Raw genomic sequence first — 16,049 nt, forward strand, 5'->3', positions numbered from 1 at the left:
TTGATGAGTTTTAAAGGATTTTGTATGCTAAACTTTTGGATGATTATCACATGTATCTTCAGCGAAGTTTGAGGACTCTTTGAGCAGGCCATACACTTTCAAGGCAGGTCATACCTCTCAGTTATACATCCCTTGTTGGCAATTTCATGTGGGTATAAATTCTAGTTTGTTCTCTTTAATGTTGTTTGGAATCACCATCCATCTGCCATTGTAGGTCACACTTCTAAAAGGGTTTCATATTTGATGAGTTTGCTAGCCATGCCATCTAGTACAAGTCGTATAAGTGATTGTAGGAAGGCGCGGATCTTGCTATGCAAAGTGCTTGGTGTTTTGGCTTAGCTTCTCCTTGTTTGGTGGTGTTAAGATCTTCAAACCTATTCCAAGTCATTTGGAATTGAACTTTGTTGATTTAGAAGAGTTATATTGATATTTGAAGTGCTGAACCTAGGTGTTATATTGATATTTGAGGTGTTAAGCCTGTTGCACCAGTGTCATAGAACACTTGCATATGTCTGATTCCAATTTCCAATTTGATGTATACTCCTTCCAGGGTGTTTGGGTGAAGTTTGAGTGTGTTTGGAGTTGATTTCAGCCTATGTTTGTCTGGGTGTGTCTTGAGTTTTTTGGATGATTCCCTTCATTTACAGCCCTGTTGCAGCGTGTTTCAGGGCATTATCAGACCTGCACTAACTTATTCGTCATCATTCACATAAGGTATATTGCTGTTGTTTCACAGTTGGGTGGTGTATTCATGATATTTGGTTATTTTTGGGCGGTACAGCAATTTTTTATTATCAGCACTTCATATTGGCAGCCATTCCTTTCAAACAATGTTTTTATGGTGCAGATGAACTAACCTTGTAATACTTTGGATTGTCATACAACCAAAGAGCTGATATTTCTATGCATTTTATGTTGTAAACACTAAATGGCAATACTGCCAATAGGTTTGTTTATATTATTGCTCATTGATGTATGTATTTACCCCACTGAACAAGTGGTCATATTGTAATTATCACTCACCATTGAATAAGTGGAAGAGTTGTTCTGTTTCCCACTGAATAAGTGGAGGTTGTGTCCTTACCACTAAATAAGTCAAAGATATGTTGGCTCATTGAATTTGTACTTGCTCACCACTGAATAAGTGGAAGAGATGTTTTCAGTTATTGCTTACTCCACTGAGTAAGTAAGATTGGCCAGATTGTCACCTAGTGCTTTTCCTTTTCATGTTACAAGAATTTCAGTTAACTGTATAGTCCTGAACACTGTATGCTCTCACCTTGCCCATCTCGAGAATTGGGTGATCAGAAAGGGGAAAGGCCATTGCTTTGTATCTCATTTTAGTTGCAATAATTTTCAGTAAAAAAGGGGGTGCTTATTACAAAGAATAGAGAGCAAAAACCACCAAAAAGAATCCCCGAGAAGCACAAAGAAAAAGCCATTAGTCAAAATAGCTCCTACTTGAGAGCTCATGGCTTCAAGAGAGGACAAAACAAAAAGTGAAAAATGCAGGCCCACTTGAAGATCCTTGAAGAGAAAATGAAGGGCATTAAAGGAGTTAGCAAAATCCACACCAAGACTGTCATAAAGACCAGATCTAATACAGTTGATGCACAAAAGGGTTTCAGCATGAGAATCACAAATAACACTAGCTTTCAAGCAAAAGAGCAGAGCTGTGGAGAAAATTATTGCTAGAAGTTTTGTGCTCTATGCATTGCCTTGCCTATGCCCAGGTCATGCCCTATGCACTCTACACCTAAATTTTCCTTCCTCTAGCTGATGGTGATGGGATTTCTATGCATTGCCTTGCCTATGTCCAGGTCATGCCCTATGCACTCTATACCTAGATTCTCATTCCTCTAGTTGATGGCAATGGGATTCAATGGCCATGGTTACTATAACCTTGAGCTCTATCGAAATTGGCCAACACATAAGTTGACATTCCATTATTTTTTGTAACATCTGTAATACATACGATTACTTCTAGAGCCTCTACTAGTTATTTGAGTATGTTTTCATCCTCAAATTCAAGTAGTAATATATAGAAACAAATCCACAAGAGCACCTCCAATAGAAATTTTTCAAGGTAAACTACCCAGTCCCAAGGTCTTGCGAATAATCCTGTAATTCCATAAAACTAGTGCCCCCCTAAAAAAAATTGGCCTCTGTCTTCAGCAGATTGTAATTGTAACTTGTGAATACCTGTTGTGACCATTTCACACATTGCCCCATTGCAAATGGGGACCCCTGCTTTTTGCTTTCTAGGGTTCGTTTTTTAGGTCTTTTAGGGTTTTGTCTGTTAGCCTTTGCGTTTAGAGTGTCGCCAAGGGGATCACCTAGATAGTAGGTTCTGCTTGAGTGAGGTCAAGTTGATAAGTGATGAAGTCTGGAATGTCCTGGTCCTGAAATTTGGCTAAGTCTGAAAGTCCTGATCCTGAAATTTGACTAAGTCTGGAAACTGAAAATCCTCCAAAAACTAGATTTTGCAATATAGCTCCTGGAGGTCTGAAACCACTCTCAAACATCCTGAAAGTATATATGGAATATAACTTAAAGTATAACACTTATACTTAAATGTTATATTCCATAAAATTATCCTGACAGAGAGATCAAAAAGTCAAATCTCGCTCCTGACCCTCCCTGAGGGTCCAAAGCGAATTTCGCTCCTGACCCTCTCAGGAGGTCCAAAGCGAATCTCGCTCCTGACCCTTGCTGAGGGTCCAGAGCGAAATTCATTGTAGACATCATATGCCAACTCGCTTGAATTTGAAACCTTGTTCCTGGCCTTGAAAATGATCTTACCTCGCCCTGTGAAGTGGTTTGAAACTAAAAGATTGAGCAGTTTAGCCTAGATTGTGAAAATCGCTCCTGACCCTTGCTGAGGGTCCAGAGCGAAAATCTTATTTGAGCCTATTTGTCACTAATTTTGGCTAAATTTTTATGTGCAGGGTCTCCTGGAAGGAAGGTTGAACATCATTCAAAGGTTTGGAAGCTTGCAAATTGATGAATTTTGGGCAATAAAAGCAAAATTGCTCCTGACCCTCAGAGAGGGCCCAGGGAGAAAAATCTTATAGAGGTCATTTCTAGCCTTATTTGATCGATTTGAGATGTCAAAGGCATGGTGGAGGATGAAGTGAGCATGATAAAATATCCAGACTTGATTGAATATGATGAATTGAAGGAGTTTTGCCCAGGAAAGGTAAAATCGCTCCTGACCCTCAGAGAGGGTCCAAAGCGATTTTCTTTGTGTGCACATTTTTTGACCTTTTTTGGACATGTGAACTTATTCATAGCATGAAACAAGATGACATCTTCCTTGGCAATGTAATTTCGAGATGAAAAGTGAAGCATTTTGGTCTGGATTGCAAAAATCGCTCCTGACCCTCACTGAAGGTCCAGAGCGAGATTTTCAAAAGTGCACTATTCTTGCAAGATCAAAGTGATTTTTATGATTGGAAGGGATGAAGGAAAGCATGTTCTACCCATTGAATATAATTTGGATGATCAACAAAGGAGGAAATCAACCCAAAATCAAAAAATCGCTCCTGACCCTCAGAGAGGGCCCAGGGCGAAAAACCTAATATAGGAACTTTTCATCCAAGTTTGAGGAAAGCCAAGGAAGGCATGGGTTTGAAATAATGTTTAAATTGCCTTGAAGTGAAAAGAGATTGTTGAGAGTCAGTATTTTGAAGGCAATTACAAAAATCGCTCCTAACCCTCAGAGAGGGCCCATAGCGATTTTCCACGATTCTCTCATTTATTTGAAGAATTGAGGCAAAATCTTGCTTGGATAAGAAGAGGAGATGATGTTTGACGCCTTAGAAGCAATTTGGAGTCCAAAGGATGGAGAAATATGCCTAAAATGAAAAAGTCGCTCCTGACCCTTGCTGAGGGCCCAGGGCGAAAATCACAAAAAATGCATGTTTTCTTCAAAATGGTGCTAAGGCAAGGTTAAGATAAGGCGAAGAGACCTCCAAAAGAATGATGAATAATGTTTGCTTTTTGAAACTTGATGATTTTGGTCACAAAATGAAAAATCACTCCTGACCCTCAGAGAGGGCCTAGAGCGAAAATGTTGAAAATCCTCATTTTACCTTACAACAACGAAGCAAATTTGGATGGAGTGGATAAAGGAAGGATGTTGCTTAATGGCGAATAAAGTTTTAATGAAAAATGATGGAGAATTAAGCCCAGTTTGCAAAAATCGCTCCTGACCCTTGCTGAAGGTCTAGGGCGAGAAATTTGGAAGGATGATTTTATTGCTTATTTTGAAGGCATTAACACGATCTAGCTTGATGGAGAGGTGTTTTGATGAGGAAATGAAGATCTTTTAGTCAAAAAATGAAAAATCGCTCCTGACCCTTGCTGAGGTCCAGGGCAAAAAACCTCAAAATCACACCTTTTCTCCAAAATTTGATAAAGCTAAGTTTGCAAGTCAGTGGGAAGGCCTAGTTGAAATGTCTTGAAGGGGTTTTTGACGTTGAAAAATGCTAATCTTGAGCAGAAAATAGAAAATCGCTCCTGACCCTTGCTGAAGGTCCAGGGCGAAATTGCCTTTAAAGACATTTTTTCCTCCAAAATTGTTGATGAATTAACTCTATAGTGCAAGGAAATGGATTTTACATTGAAGGGTCAACATTGAACAATCAAGTTGAGGTGGATTTTAGGTAGAAAATGAAAAATCGCTCCTGACCCTTGCTAAGGGTCCAGGGCGAAATTTACATTTCCACCTATTTTTCCTCACGCAAAATGTTAAATTTGAAGTACAACACATTAACTGGATATCAATTTACCTTCCAGGAAATTTTGAAGACAAGATGCGAAGTATTCAAGGCTAAAATTGGAAAATCGCTCCTGACCCTCTTAGGAGGTCCAGGGCGAAATCATCATGGAGTTTCATCAGGGCTTGTTTTAAAAATTCATACTCTCCAAATTGCATTAGATCCGCCAAAATTGCTAATTTTGAGGCATTTGGGAAATTCGCATTAAATTAAAGGCATTTTAATTTAATAAATTAATTTTGTACCTTGAAATAATCAAAATAAGCATCTTAGAGGTATTAAAATTAATTTAAAAAAATAAAAGATTACAAGTTGAGCGCACAAGGCATTATTTTACCTTTATTTGACAAGTCGGCCTACTCTTTTGAGGTTTTATTTATTATTTCACCTTTTATTTGGCAAGTCGGCCTTGGAGAGAAGAGGGGTGAGCGCTCTATATATTGGAGGGGTTTTGTTTCACATTTCAAATCATTCAATCACTTCCTTAAGTGCGAAATTGGAGAGCTAATTGGAGGAGCGAAATCTGGCTTGCTTGGAGCGAATTTCTTTCAAGTGTTGAAGACTAGAAGGAAGTGGAGTTTATTCTTTTCCAAGCTAAAGGGGGTGCAATTTGTTCAAGAGAAGGCTTTGATCTAAACTTTGCCTAGCAAAATTCATCTATTTTTACATCATTTCTTAGAGTTTAATACTCAAGAGGAGGTATGGCAAAATCATCTTGACACCCTTGTTTAAGGTTTGATTTTTAGACATTTTTTTAGAAAAGTCTAAGCATTGCATGGTTAATTAGGAAATGATAACTCTAGATTTATCATGAGGTTTCCTAATTAATATCTTAAATCTTCCTTTTGAGTCTTATTTTCTACCTTTTAATGATCAAGGACTAATTTTGAAATGTTGTGTAGGTGTCAAGATGGTGACTCCAAGGACAGGAGCATCTACAAGTCAGCAGGTTCTCATCAAAGAAGATCCAGTCCAGGACAAAGATGATCTCCTCCAGCTCAGTATCATCAAAGAAGATCAAGCAAGGATAAGGGCGACCTCCTCCAGTCTAGCATCGACAAGGACGGCCTTCCTTAGACAAACATCATCAGGAATAACCTTCTCCAATCTAGCATTCCAAGGCGAGGTACATCAATCATCCTGCACATCAAAGACAGAATAAGTCAGAGCAAGGGTTCGTTGAAGAAGCAGATAGTTTCAGAAGAGTTAATTAAAGATAGCTTCTCAGCATCATCAAATTGAATATCTACCAAGCTACAAGTGTCAGACGAGGTGGCATCCCAGTCATCACTTCTCCAGTCTGTGTGGTCCACCTCAGCATGTCCAGATTCAATGTACCTAACTCATGGGGGGTGGCACAAACTTCGATGTACCTACCCCAGCTATCCATTGGTCGAATTTTCCAGAGAGGACATGTGTCCAATTAATACAATTTTATCATTGGTCAAGCATTAAATGTTATGTAATGGTTGTAACAAACCCTAATTAGGGTTTTCATTATTGAATCTTGGCCATTGATCTCAAATTGATCTTAGCCATTGAATTGTATTAAGGGCACTATATAAGCTGTGACTCTTCATTTTGTAAAGGCAATTAGAAGGAGTTAGTGAATAGAGAGTAGTTAGAGAGTGAGTAGTCAGTTGATAGAATAGCAATTAGAATAGAATAGGAGGACAAGGCAAGAAATTGTTGTCATTGATTGTAAACAAACTCCATTTTCATTGAAGTAATGGTGAAGTGTGTTGTTTCTTGCAATATGCATGGTTTCTTGTTGAATCTTCGATTTTAGATGGTAGATGATTAGATCGAATGAAGGAAATTGTTGAATGCACCTGTGTGGAATCCGTCTAATCCAAACCACTAGCCTCTTGCTGATGGTAAGTGTGCCTTGCGTGGTCAACTGGAACAAATGAGCTTAATCATAAGTCGTTACACGTCTATTGTTTCATGCATTTTTTTGAATGGTGATCATTGTCAGATGGTGTACGATTTAAACATATTAGAAGCATCCCTTAGAAGATAGCATTGAGTTGGTGTCGAATTGTTCAAGCCTGATGGTGAGACCCAGCCCAGTAGGAATCCACCTAGTCATTCATCCATCTTCTCGCATTCTAGGTAGTAGAGTAGACTTCCTGAACCTTGCATCTTTTGCCATTTGTTTGCCTTCCAGTTTGTGATTCCAGCAAATCAGACGTTCAGGTCATTGAAGTGTAAGTCCCCTTGTGATTCCAGCAAATCACATCATACCACAGAGAGCTTATCCACACATAGAGATCCTACAGCAAAGAACCTTGAAGTCACCCTGATTGATCCTTTTCGCGATATCTTCAGCATTCAGAGGCTTTACTCAGGAGAGGATAAGGTACCCTTGGGTATTTTATTCTGTGTTTGATAGTGTACAAAATACACGTCAACAATACCCCTTTGCCTAAAATCTATAGTCAGATACAGTGCACATTCTTCACTTTTGAGCCATTGACATTATCAAACCATCTGCAGCCAACCAGCGCCAAAGTATTTACAGATTAGGAAACACTCAAATAAGGTCTGGTTGGCTTTGTCCACAATCTAATCAGACATTTGAATAATTGGAGTTGGCACCCCACATTTTCAACTTACCTAGCATTACAGAACCCCCCCATCCCACTCCTCACTGCATTTTTTGATATTGGCTAACATATGCACCATTCCATCTATATCTTGATGATCATAATCCATGCTTTGTAAACTCTCTCTATCAGGGCCAGCCCTGTCCACTTGACTGCTAAGAGTTTCAGAATTAGCCCTATGTCTTTCAAAATATTTTGTCCATGATCTGCATCGCATTCATAACCATAGTTATATAACTCTTTCCTCCTCAACATAATCAACTTGCTTCCAGCTGATCCTCACACATCTATTACTTTGCTGCCTCTAATATTTGCTCCCTTGTGTCCTCCTTTAACTCCAAAACCTGTGGTTTAAAAACACTAAATTCCTGCCATGGAATTTCATTTGGATTTAGCCTCATAAATTATTTTACTAAATATCTCAATTGATAGATAAGAATGGGAAAAGAAACTATATCAGCATCTGATAATGACCAAAATAGATCAATGAAACCAAAACTATGACAACAATAGTAATATGCAAGAGTAAAAATCACTCTAATATAGAAGTACCAAAAGTCAAACATCAAAGAGAAATACAGACACTCCTTTTACCTTCTCATAACCAGCAATAGCTGGACCACGCTTGCGTGGAATTGATGCTTCTATCCTGGCTTTTGTTGTCGTTACACTGTTAGAAACATAATATTTGGTTAAGAAACTCATTAAGGCAATAACAAAATGAACAAGATAAGAACAACTCCATGACTCTATTGCATAATGATACCACTAGCACCTATTGGAGACTGCATCAGAGAGAATGAATTAAAAAAAACAAAAAGAATTCACTGCATAGACTGTTGATTTGAAGAAGCAAATACACATTTAGAAAAATGAAACATGCACATTAGAAGCAAACTGCATTGCTTGCATCATTTATCCTACACGTGTCTTCCTGCTAGAAAAACAGAAATATCAATGATTAACAAAAGATAGTTACAAATGAACTGTCTATGTAAAATCTAGATGTGTTGTCCATCTTATACAATGGCAAAATGTAGTCTTCACTTTGCAAGGGGAAGAGCTAACAATGAAAGCTAAACCAAAAAGAAAGAAATGAGATTGATGCCCACAAATAACTAAGAATAGATCAAAGGCATTCGAATGTATAATGACATGTCCCCCCTTTTACTAAGTTATCATATGAGACTATTGAACAATAAGCAATGGATACATGCATGGAAAAGCAACGAATGCATGAATTAAAAAAGCAAAGCATAAATGAAAAGTAGTGTGCATAAATAAAATGCAATGCGTGCATGAATGAAAAGGTCGTGCATGAAAAAGGCTTACATATATAAAGAAAGCTTTATGTATTTTGTTGTCAATTAACTTAGCTTATTGGTGGCATCGGAATTTCACATGGATTTGGGTGCCCCAGATGGCTATAATTAGAGATCAAGATGCCTATTCTCATCTTTTGGCTTTTCTTATATTTTTTTGTATTTGCTGGGCATTGTGATCATCTATAGGATTCAAGGATGAAAACACTTGGAACTTGGAAACTTGTTTAAATTTTTTGCATATATTTTGAAATTTCAGCAAGTCCTTATATCTAAAGCAGCAATATATATTGTGGAAGAAGCATTATTTTTATTTGCATGTTGTCTATTTGAAGCCTCAACATATTTATACTTTTTATGCATTCCACCATTACATCTTTCTAGTTATTATCATTAATGGAACATTGGAATATTTATAAAAAAATCATTATTCATTCACCATATGATCTCTTCTTGACCTCATGAGATCAGGGTGACCAAAAAGTGGTAAATATTTCATATTAAAATTTGTTTAGGACATTGCATACAACTATTACAATAGCAAAGTACTAGGGAAAAAGGGGGCCCTATGCTCAAAGCAAACGAATAAACAACAAAAGTAAGGAAAATGAAGAATTAGGCAAGTAGGCATAAACCTAAAATAGTAAACCCAAAATAAGTACAAGTACAAATAGTTGTACAAGGGATGTGCCCCTCAAAATGGTGGGAGTTGAGGAAGACCAAAGCTAGCTTCCAGAGTAGGAAGCAAAAACATTATCATCAATCACTGTGGATGTACAAATGCAAGACTAAGAATGTTCATCAAGAAGAGTCCAAGGCTAAGAAGACTAGGTTAAGCAATCCTAGGAGACATCAATTTCCCATATAACCTCCCCTCACACCAAAGGCCAGAGAATTGCTAATGATAGAGATGAAAATGGTAATGTAATCCTTGCCCTTCAAAGGAGCTTGTGAGTGAGGAATGTTAGAGGGTCCTATTGTCATTTTATGACACCCTTGGTCCATCAGTGAGAACCAATCAGAGATATATTCCATGGGCCAGGGCCACCCCAGTTGATCAGGGAGAAAAGCAGTGGAATTAGGAAGTGTGAAGTGTTGTCTTGTCTAGAGGAAGTTCTTTCCTTAGCTTCTCTTTCCGATTCCCCAGAACTCCGGAACCCTGAGGTTCCGAAGTTCCTTCCCCTTGCCTTCTCTCTTCTTTTCCCGGAACTCTGGAACCCCGAGGTTCTGAAATTCCTTTCCTTTGTCGTTTTCTTCCCTTCCCTGGAACTCCGGAACCCCAAGGTTCTGAAGTTCCTTCCTTTGCTCCTTTTTCCAGTTCCCCGAAACTCCGGAACCCCGAGGTTCTGAAGTTCCTTCCCCTTGCCTTCTTCCAAACTTCGGAACCTTGTTCCGAAGTTCCTTCCTTTGCTCCTTTTTCCAGTTCCCCGGAACTCCGGAACCCCGAGGTTCTGAAGTTCCTTCCCCTTGCCTTCTTCCGAAGTTCCTTCCTTTGCTCCTTTTTCCAGTTCCCCGGAACTCTGGAACCCCGAGGTTCTGAAGTTCCTTCCCCTTGCCTTCTTCCGAACTTCGGAACCTTGTTCTGAAGTTCCTTCCTTTGCTCCTTTTTCCAGTTCCCCGGAACTCCGAAACCCTGAGGTTCCGAAGTTCCTTCCCCTTGCCTTCTTCCGAACTTTGGAACCCTGAGGTTCCGAAGTTTTTTTCCTAAGTCTCATGTCCCTCTTCTCCGGAACTCCGAAACCCCGAGGCTCTGAGGTTCCCTCCTTGCCTTCTTCCCTTTAGCCTTCCCTTTATTTTCTCCGGAACTCCGAAACCCCGAGGTTCTAAAGTTCCTCCCTTTCCTTAGCCCCTTTTTCCAGTTTTCCGAAACTCTGGAACCCCAAGGTTCCTAAGTTCCTTTCCCTTGCCCTTTTTCTTTTCTCAGAGCTCCAGAACCCCGAGGTTCCGAAGTTCCTTTGGTAAGTCTCGCCCTTCCATGTTGTCCTTCTCTATTCTTCGAAATTCAGGAACCCCGAGGTTCCAAAGTCCCTTCCTTGTTGTCCTTCTCTGTTCTCCGCAACTCTGGAACCCTGAGGTTCTGAAGTCCCTTCCTTGCGTCTCTTTCCTCTTCCCCGGAACTCCGGAACCCCGAGGTTCCGAAGTTCCTTCCTTGTCTTCCCCACTTCGGGAACCCGAGTTTCCAAAGTCCATGCACTTCTTTCCGGCTTGCAACACTTCTGGATGGCGTGATCAAAACTCAAAGCTTTAAATGCTCCGACGACTTTTGTGACTTGTGCACCTTCTTTTGTAGAGCTACAGGGGTGCATTTAATGATTTTGGCAGGATTTCCATCAAGAGAGGTATAGGGCCATGCTTGTTGTGGTAACTTATGTCATGTTTGCATGCTCTAACTTTGGAAGGTCAGTCAATCCACCCTTCTCAAGGTTGCATTTTTAGGGTATGGCTAGGTTGCTTGCATGTACAGAAAGTAAAGTGCATGCACTTCCCTGTACTCCCAGACTGACATTTCCCTGCACACACAGGGGTCATGATCACTCTTGTAACCAATTTTCTATATAAAGGTTGTTAAGCTTCATTGTAAAGGATTCTCTCCCTGCTAGCTTGAGCTATTCTATGCTCTTTCACTTCTCTTGTATTTATCTTGCATTTTTGCAACTGTAAGTTTGGCCATTGGCCTTGTGATGAATTGAAATCACCATTCTTGCCTTCCTTCAACTTATATATGTTGTGTATGTTTCCTTACCTTCATCATAGGTGTATGTTTTGTGGCTCTTCTCTCATATATGTTGTGTTAATTTATTTCTGAGTGTGGCTTGTGGGAAACCTTCTCTCCTCTTGACATTCAATGAATTCTAACCTCCATACATGTATTGGGATCACTCATACAACTGAAGTTTGTGCATCTCCTGGGTACTTCAGTTGATTCTTTGTGTCATTTCAGGTAGGGAGAGAAACAATCTCTTCTTGATGCATCACATCCTTTTATTTTGAGCATTTCTCTCTTCCCTTTTCCTCTACAAGTTGTTAGGATAGGCTTAGGAGTAAGTTTTGAAGTGTTGAGTTGGTTCAACACTTGCACCTAGATTGAGAAGGAAGTCGGCCTTCTCCGGAGATTCAACCCCCTTGTGAAAGGTCCCACACTTCGGGGTTGTTTCCATGTTTCACAAGGTTGCTGAGTTGATAGCTCAGCAAGGGTGAAAGCTTTTGTGATAACAAGTCCCTCACATTGAGAGGATGAAAATTTAACTATCAAGGTACCCTAGTAGCAATAGATTACAAAGATGAGCAATGCCTCACTATGCTACCCCCTACTTTGTGTGAATCAATAGTGTCCAAAGGGCAATTAACACCTTCAACACCTATCACGAACTAAAAGATGAAATTGGTCAATCTAGTAGTATCAATAGAGCAATTTAGCTCTAAGCTAAACAAGCCAAGCATTTGTGATTGGGTTAAAAGAAGAAAGTGAATACAAAACCCCAAAAATATCTATACAATGGAACTTGATTTCACAGTAAGAAAGGCATAAAAAATAATGTTCCTCAATATCCAACTAAAGAAAACAAATGGGGTAAAGCCTTTCACTTTGTAGAGTATGGTGGTCAATTTAAAATTGAATTTGGTGGAAGCACACTCTCAATTGGTTGAAAATAATTAACAAACAACGAGACTAATGATGTTGAAGATAACTGGGGCAACCAATGGTCCCATTTGCAACTTGTGAGAAGTACTTGACATTGAGAGCCAACTTGAGGCTAAGAGGATGTCAAGGAAAGGTCTAAGTTACCTAGATGTACTAAGAATAAATGTTCTCTTTGATAGATCAACTAAGCACCTCCTTCTAGGGAAGAAAGCAACAAAACATCAATAGACTAGAAAAGAAAGTTGACCTTGGAAAACAAACAATGCCAACATCTAGTATGTCATGTCCCCTCCTTGATCGTTATATATATCCTAAATGAAGCAATTTTTATTAATTAATTACCAAAAAATGATTATTTGAAATTTAATATTATTATTTGATTAATATTTATTACTAATAATACTCTTGAAATATTCAAATAAAAATAAATTAGTATTATATTATAAACATAATTTATATATATTATAAATTATAAACATAATTTACATATTCTTAATTGTAAAAACACAATTTATATATTTAAAATATTAAATATATAATTTACATATCTATTAATGAAAGGTGATATACAAGAGACTCATATGAGTTTGCGATAACAGTAGTAGTTCATTAGTTAAAGGCAAAAGGCATTTAACTAAGAGTCACTACTTTTACAAGGGTGGTGTCGGTGGGGAAAAAGACATAACCTTCCATCATGTTGTGCATTGCACACGCTCCCTGTCGCCGACAGGGTCCCCCTTCCCTTTTTGAGCCTTTCGTCTTCGCCCTGTTGAGTTTTGCGCAAAGTGTCTCGCGTCCTTTCGAGCGAACCCACGACTGGTTCGTGAAGTGATGATGTTGAAAGAAGAGAAGCCAGTGATTCCATTAGGCTAGTCTAGCCCTCGGGCACAAATTCCAAAAGATTGTTCAAAATTGTGAAATCGCCTTGAATGGGCGTAAGATGATAGAGGTTGACGAAGCCTGCCAAGTAAAGGACAGCGCGTCTGAAGGTCGCACAAGGACCCAAAGTTGCTGTTTTTCGCATAAGAGCGATGAGATAAATTGCATGAGGTTTGTTTTTATCGAGTTTACAAGATTTGAACGAATGACGATTTTTGCCAGCTGGTGGAGAAGGAGCGAATTTCCTTGCAAAATGCCATGGTTGACAAACTCGCCCAAGTGCCCAAGCTTGCACTTCTTGAGGAGAAAAGTTTAAAAGTTGCCAAAATCGCCCAGGGGGCCGAATTTCGAACCCTGGGGTTGAAATTTCGAAAAGTTTAAAAAGTTGGCAAAATCGCCCAAAGGGCCGAATTTCGGACCCTAAGATTAAAATTTCAAAAAGTTTAAAGTTTGCAAAAAATCGCCAGGGGGGCCGAACTTCGGACCCTGGGGTTAAAATGAGAGAAATTCATAAAGTTTGCAAAAATTGCCCAGGAGGCCGAATTTCGGACCCCAGGGTTAAAATGAGAGAAATTCATAAAGTTTGCAAAAAATCGCCCAGGGGGCCGAATTTCGGACCCTCGGGCTGAAATTTCAGAAAAGCTCTGAAAATTTGCAAAATGTGCCAGAGGTCCGAAAAATACTTTAAATTTGCAAAATGTGCCAGAGGTCCACAAAATAGTTTAAATTTGCAAAATGTGCCAGAGGTCCGAATAATACTTTAAATTTGCAAAATGTGCCAAAGGTTCGAAAAATACTTTAAGTTTGCAAAATGTGCCAAAGGTCCGAAATTTGATAAATTTGCAAAAAAGCGTGAAAGGTCTGAAATATGATAAGTTTGCAAAAACGTTGAAAGCTCCGAAATTTGTTAATTCTAGCGAAAGTGCCTAAATAGTCTGAAAAATGCAGGTATTCGAAGTTTACCTTGCTCACGAAAGCTTCCAAAGGTCCGAGATTCACCATCTAGGGCGAAAATCGTAACACATAAGGCAAGCATAGGGGATTCGAGATTGGTAAAATCCCCATTCACCCGAAGTTCACATCACAGCACAAAAAGTTTATTAGACAGCAAAACGCGAAGTTCGCGATTTAGGAGAAAGAGACGTGAGGTTTAAAAGTCTGCTAAACCCCCCCCCCCCCCCAATGCCATGTGAAAATTTTCAAAACCCTCATAGCTCCGAAAATCGCATTTTAAGGTAAAGTGCTAAGTGTTTAATTTGGCAAAGCGCCTGAGTGCCGAGAATTGCGATTTAGAGTGAATGCAAAAAAATTGATTAAAGTTTTAAATGGTCTCCAAACTCTCCGATTCACCGAAGTTTGCCAGCCATAGCCCCTCTTCAGAATCATGTCCAACTAAATCGCCTAGTTTAAAACTCGACATTGCAAATTCTTTTCAAACAACAGCCGCAAAAATTTGAATTAGAGAGATAACCGTGGGAATTCAAAATTTGCAAAGCTATCCATTCGTTCTTGCACAGCAAATCAAGCAGTTTCTCGCCGTCCATTTTCACCAGGTAAGTACGCTCTACCTCTCTTGATTGTCTAAAATATTTATAAATTGGATGCATGCCTATGCAAAAGTGATTAAAATGCTTAAATCTTCAAATTCGCATCTTTTTTCCGATTATTAAAACGTCATGCAAAGCAGTCAAAATTAGGATTTGCTCCTAAGGATCAGCTAGGAATTGCATTTTCAAAATTAGGAGAATTTTTCGAGCTTTGTCCCTTTTGAAAATTAATCCCGAAAATGCTTAAGTATAAATTTGCGATCAAAAGCTTCGTGAATAAATGTTTTGCTCAATCAAGCTCTCAATTAGCCATATTTCGTTGTTTCCAATCCAAATTTTGAATTAATCCTTGAATGCTGGCATATTCTCTAACCCGCCTTACTTCTTTTATATCACCCCGTAATCCGCGTCCAGCTATGCAGTATAAATGCCTAAATTGGCGGTGGAATCATCAAAAATGCCTGCTACAGCCGAGACATCGCGAGCATCCAAATCAGATATCCCACTCAAAGTTGAAAGGATGAAGTATCAGTATCAAAGAGGGGGATTGAGGGAGTCAAAAGTTCAAAGCGTCTGGGACAATGTCGGTGATACCGACCTAGGCCATATTGATATCCAAGACTTCAGGAATCGGGTCTTCTCCCATAACGCATATGGCAAGCCCAAACAGATGGTGGAAAGTGGCATCGCCCAAGCGGCGGGATTTCCTCCAGCAGTACAAAACTATGAGTTAGAGGTAGAGGTTGCCCGGCATTATCAGCCAGGTTCCAGATTGGTGCTCCTCGAGAATATGACCCTCGCCAACTTCACTCCTAAGGCCATTGGCGACGCATTCGACATTCCCTTTCCAAACAATCCCACGCCCACGACTATAGACGAAGCACAGGGGGCATATGATATGAATCCGGCCAGATGCAGAACACTGATCAACGAAGAGTGGTACAAGGAGAGAAGGCCTCCAAGCGCCATAATTGGGAAAAAGACCCCAAGAAGTGACTTTCACAATGAGCATGGGGATATGATCACATTACTCAGCAAGGTGATGGGAGTTCCTAAATCCAACTACTTTGAAGAGTGGATGTTTTATTTCACAAAGCAAGTCTTCGCTGGGAAGTCTAAGTTTGACTGGACCCAGATTATAAGCGACAACATCCACACTCAGCTAATTGAACTCGAGAGCAAAAAGCACTTCACTATGACCTCCTATTTGGTCTACATGTTCGCCAAGAACCAGCCACTGCCAAGTTTGATAATGAAAGGTGAAATCG

At 39.4% G+C, this 16,049-nt stretch overlaps 1 protein-coding gene across 1 annotated transcript in view; it reads right to left on the bottom strand.

The window, feature by feature from the left end:
- The window catches only part of LOC131055033 (protein PELOTA 1), a 118,437-nt gene that overhangs the window by 4,908 nt on the left and 97,480 nt on the right, over positions 1–16,049 (bottom strand). The window contains exon 8 of the mRNA XM_057989640.2: positions 7,985–8,060. Coding sequence (XP_057845623.1) covers positions 7,985–8,060 — 76 coding nt within the window. The remainder of the gene's footprint in view (positions 1–7,984; positions 8,061–16,049) is intronic.

This window comes from Cryptomeria japonica, chromosome 5, assembly GCF_030272615.1.
Source record: "Cryptomeria japonica chromosome 5, Sugi_1.0, whole genome shotgun sequence".
In the NCBI taxonomy this organism is placed as follows: Eukaryota; Viridiplantae; Streptophyta; class Pinopsida; order Cupressales; family Cupressaceae; genus Cryptomeria; species Cryptomeria japonica.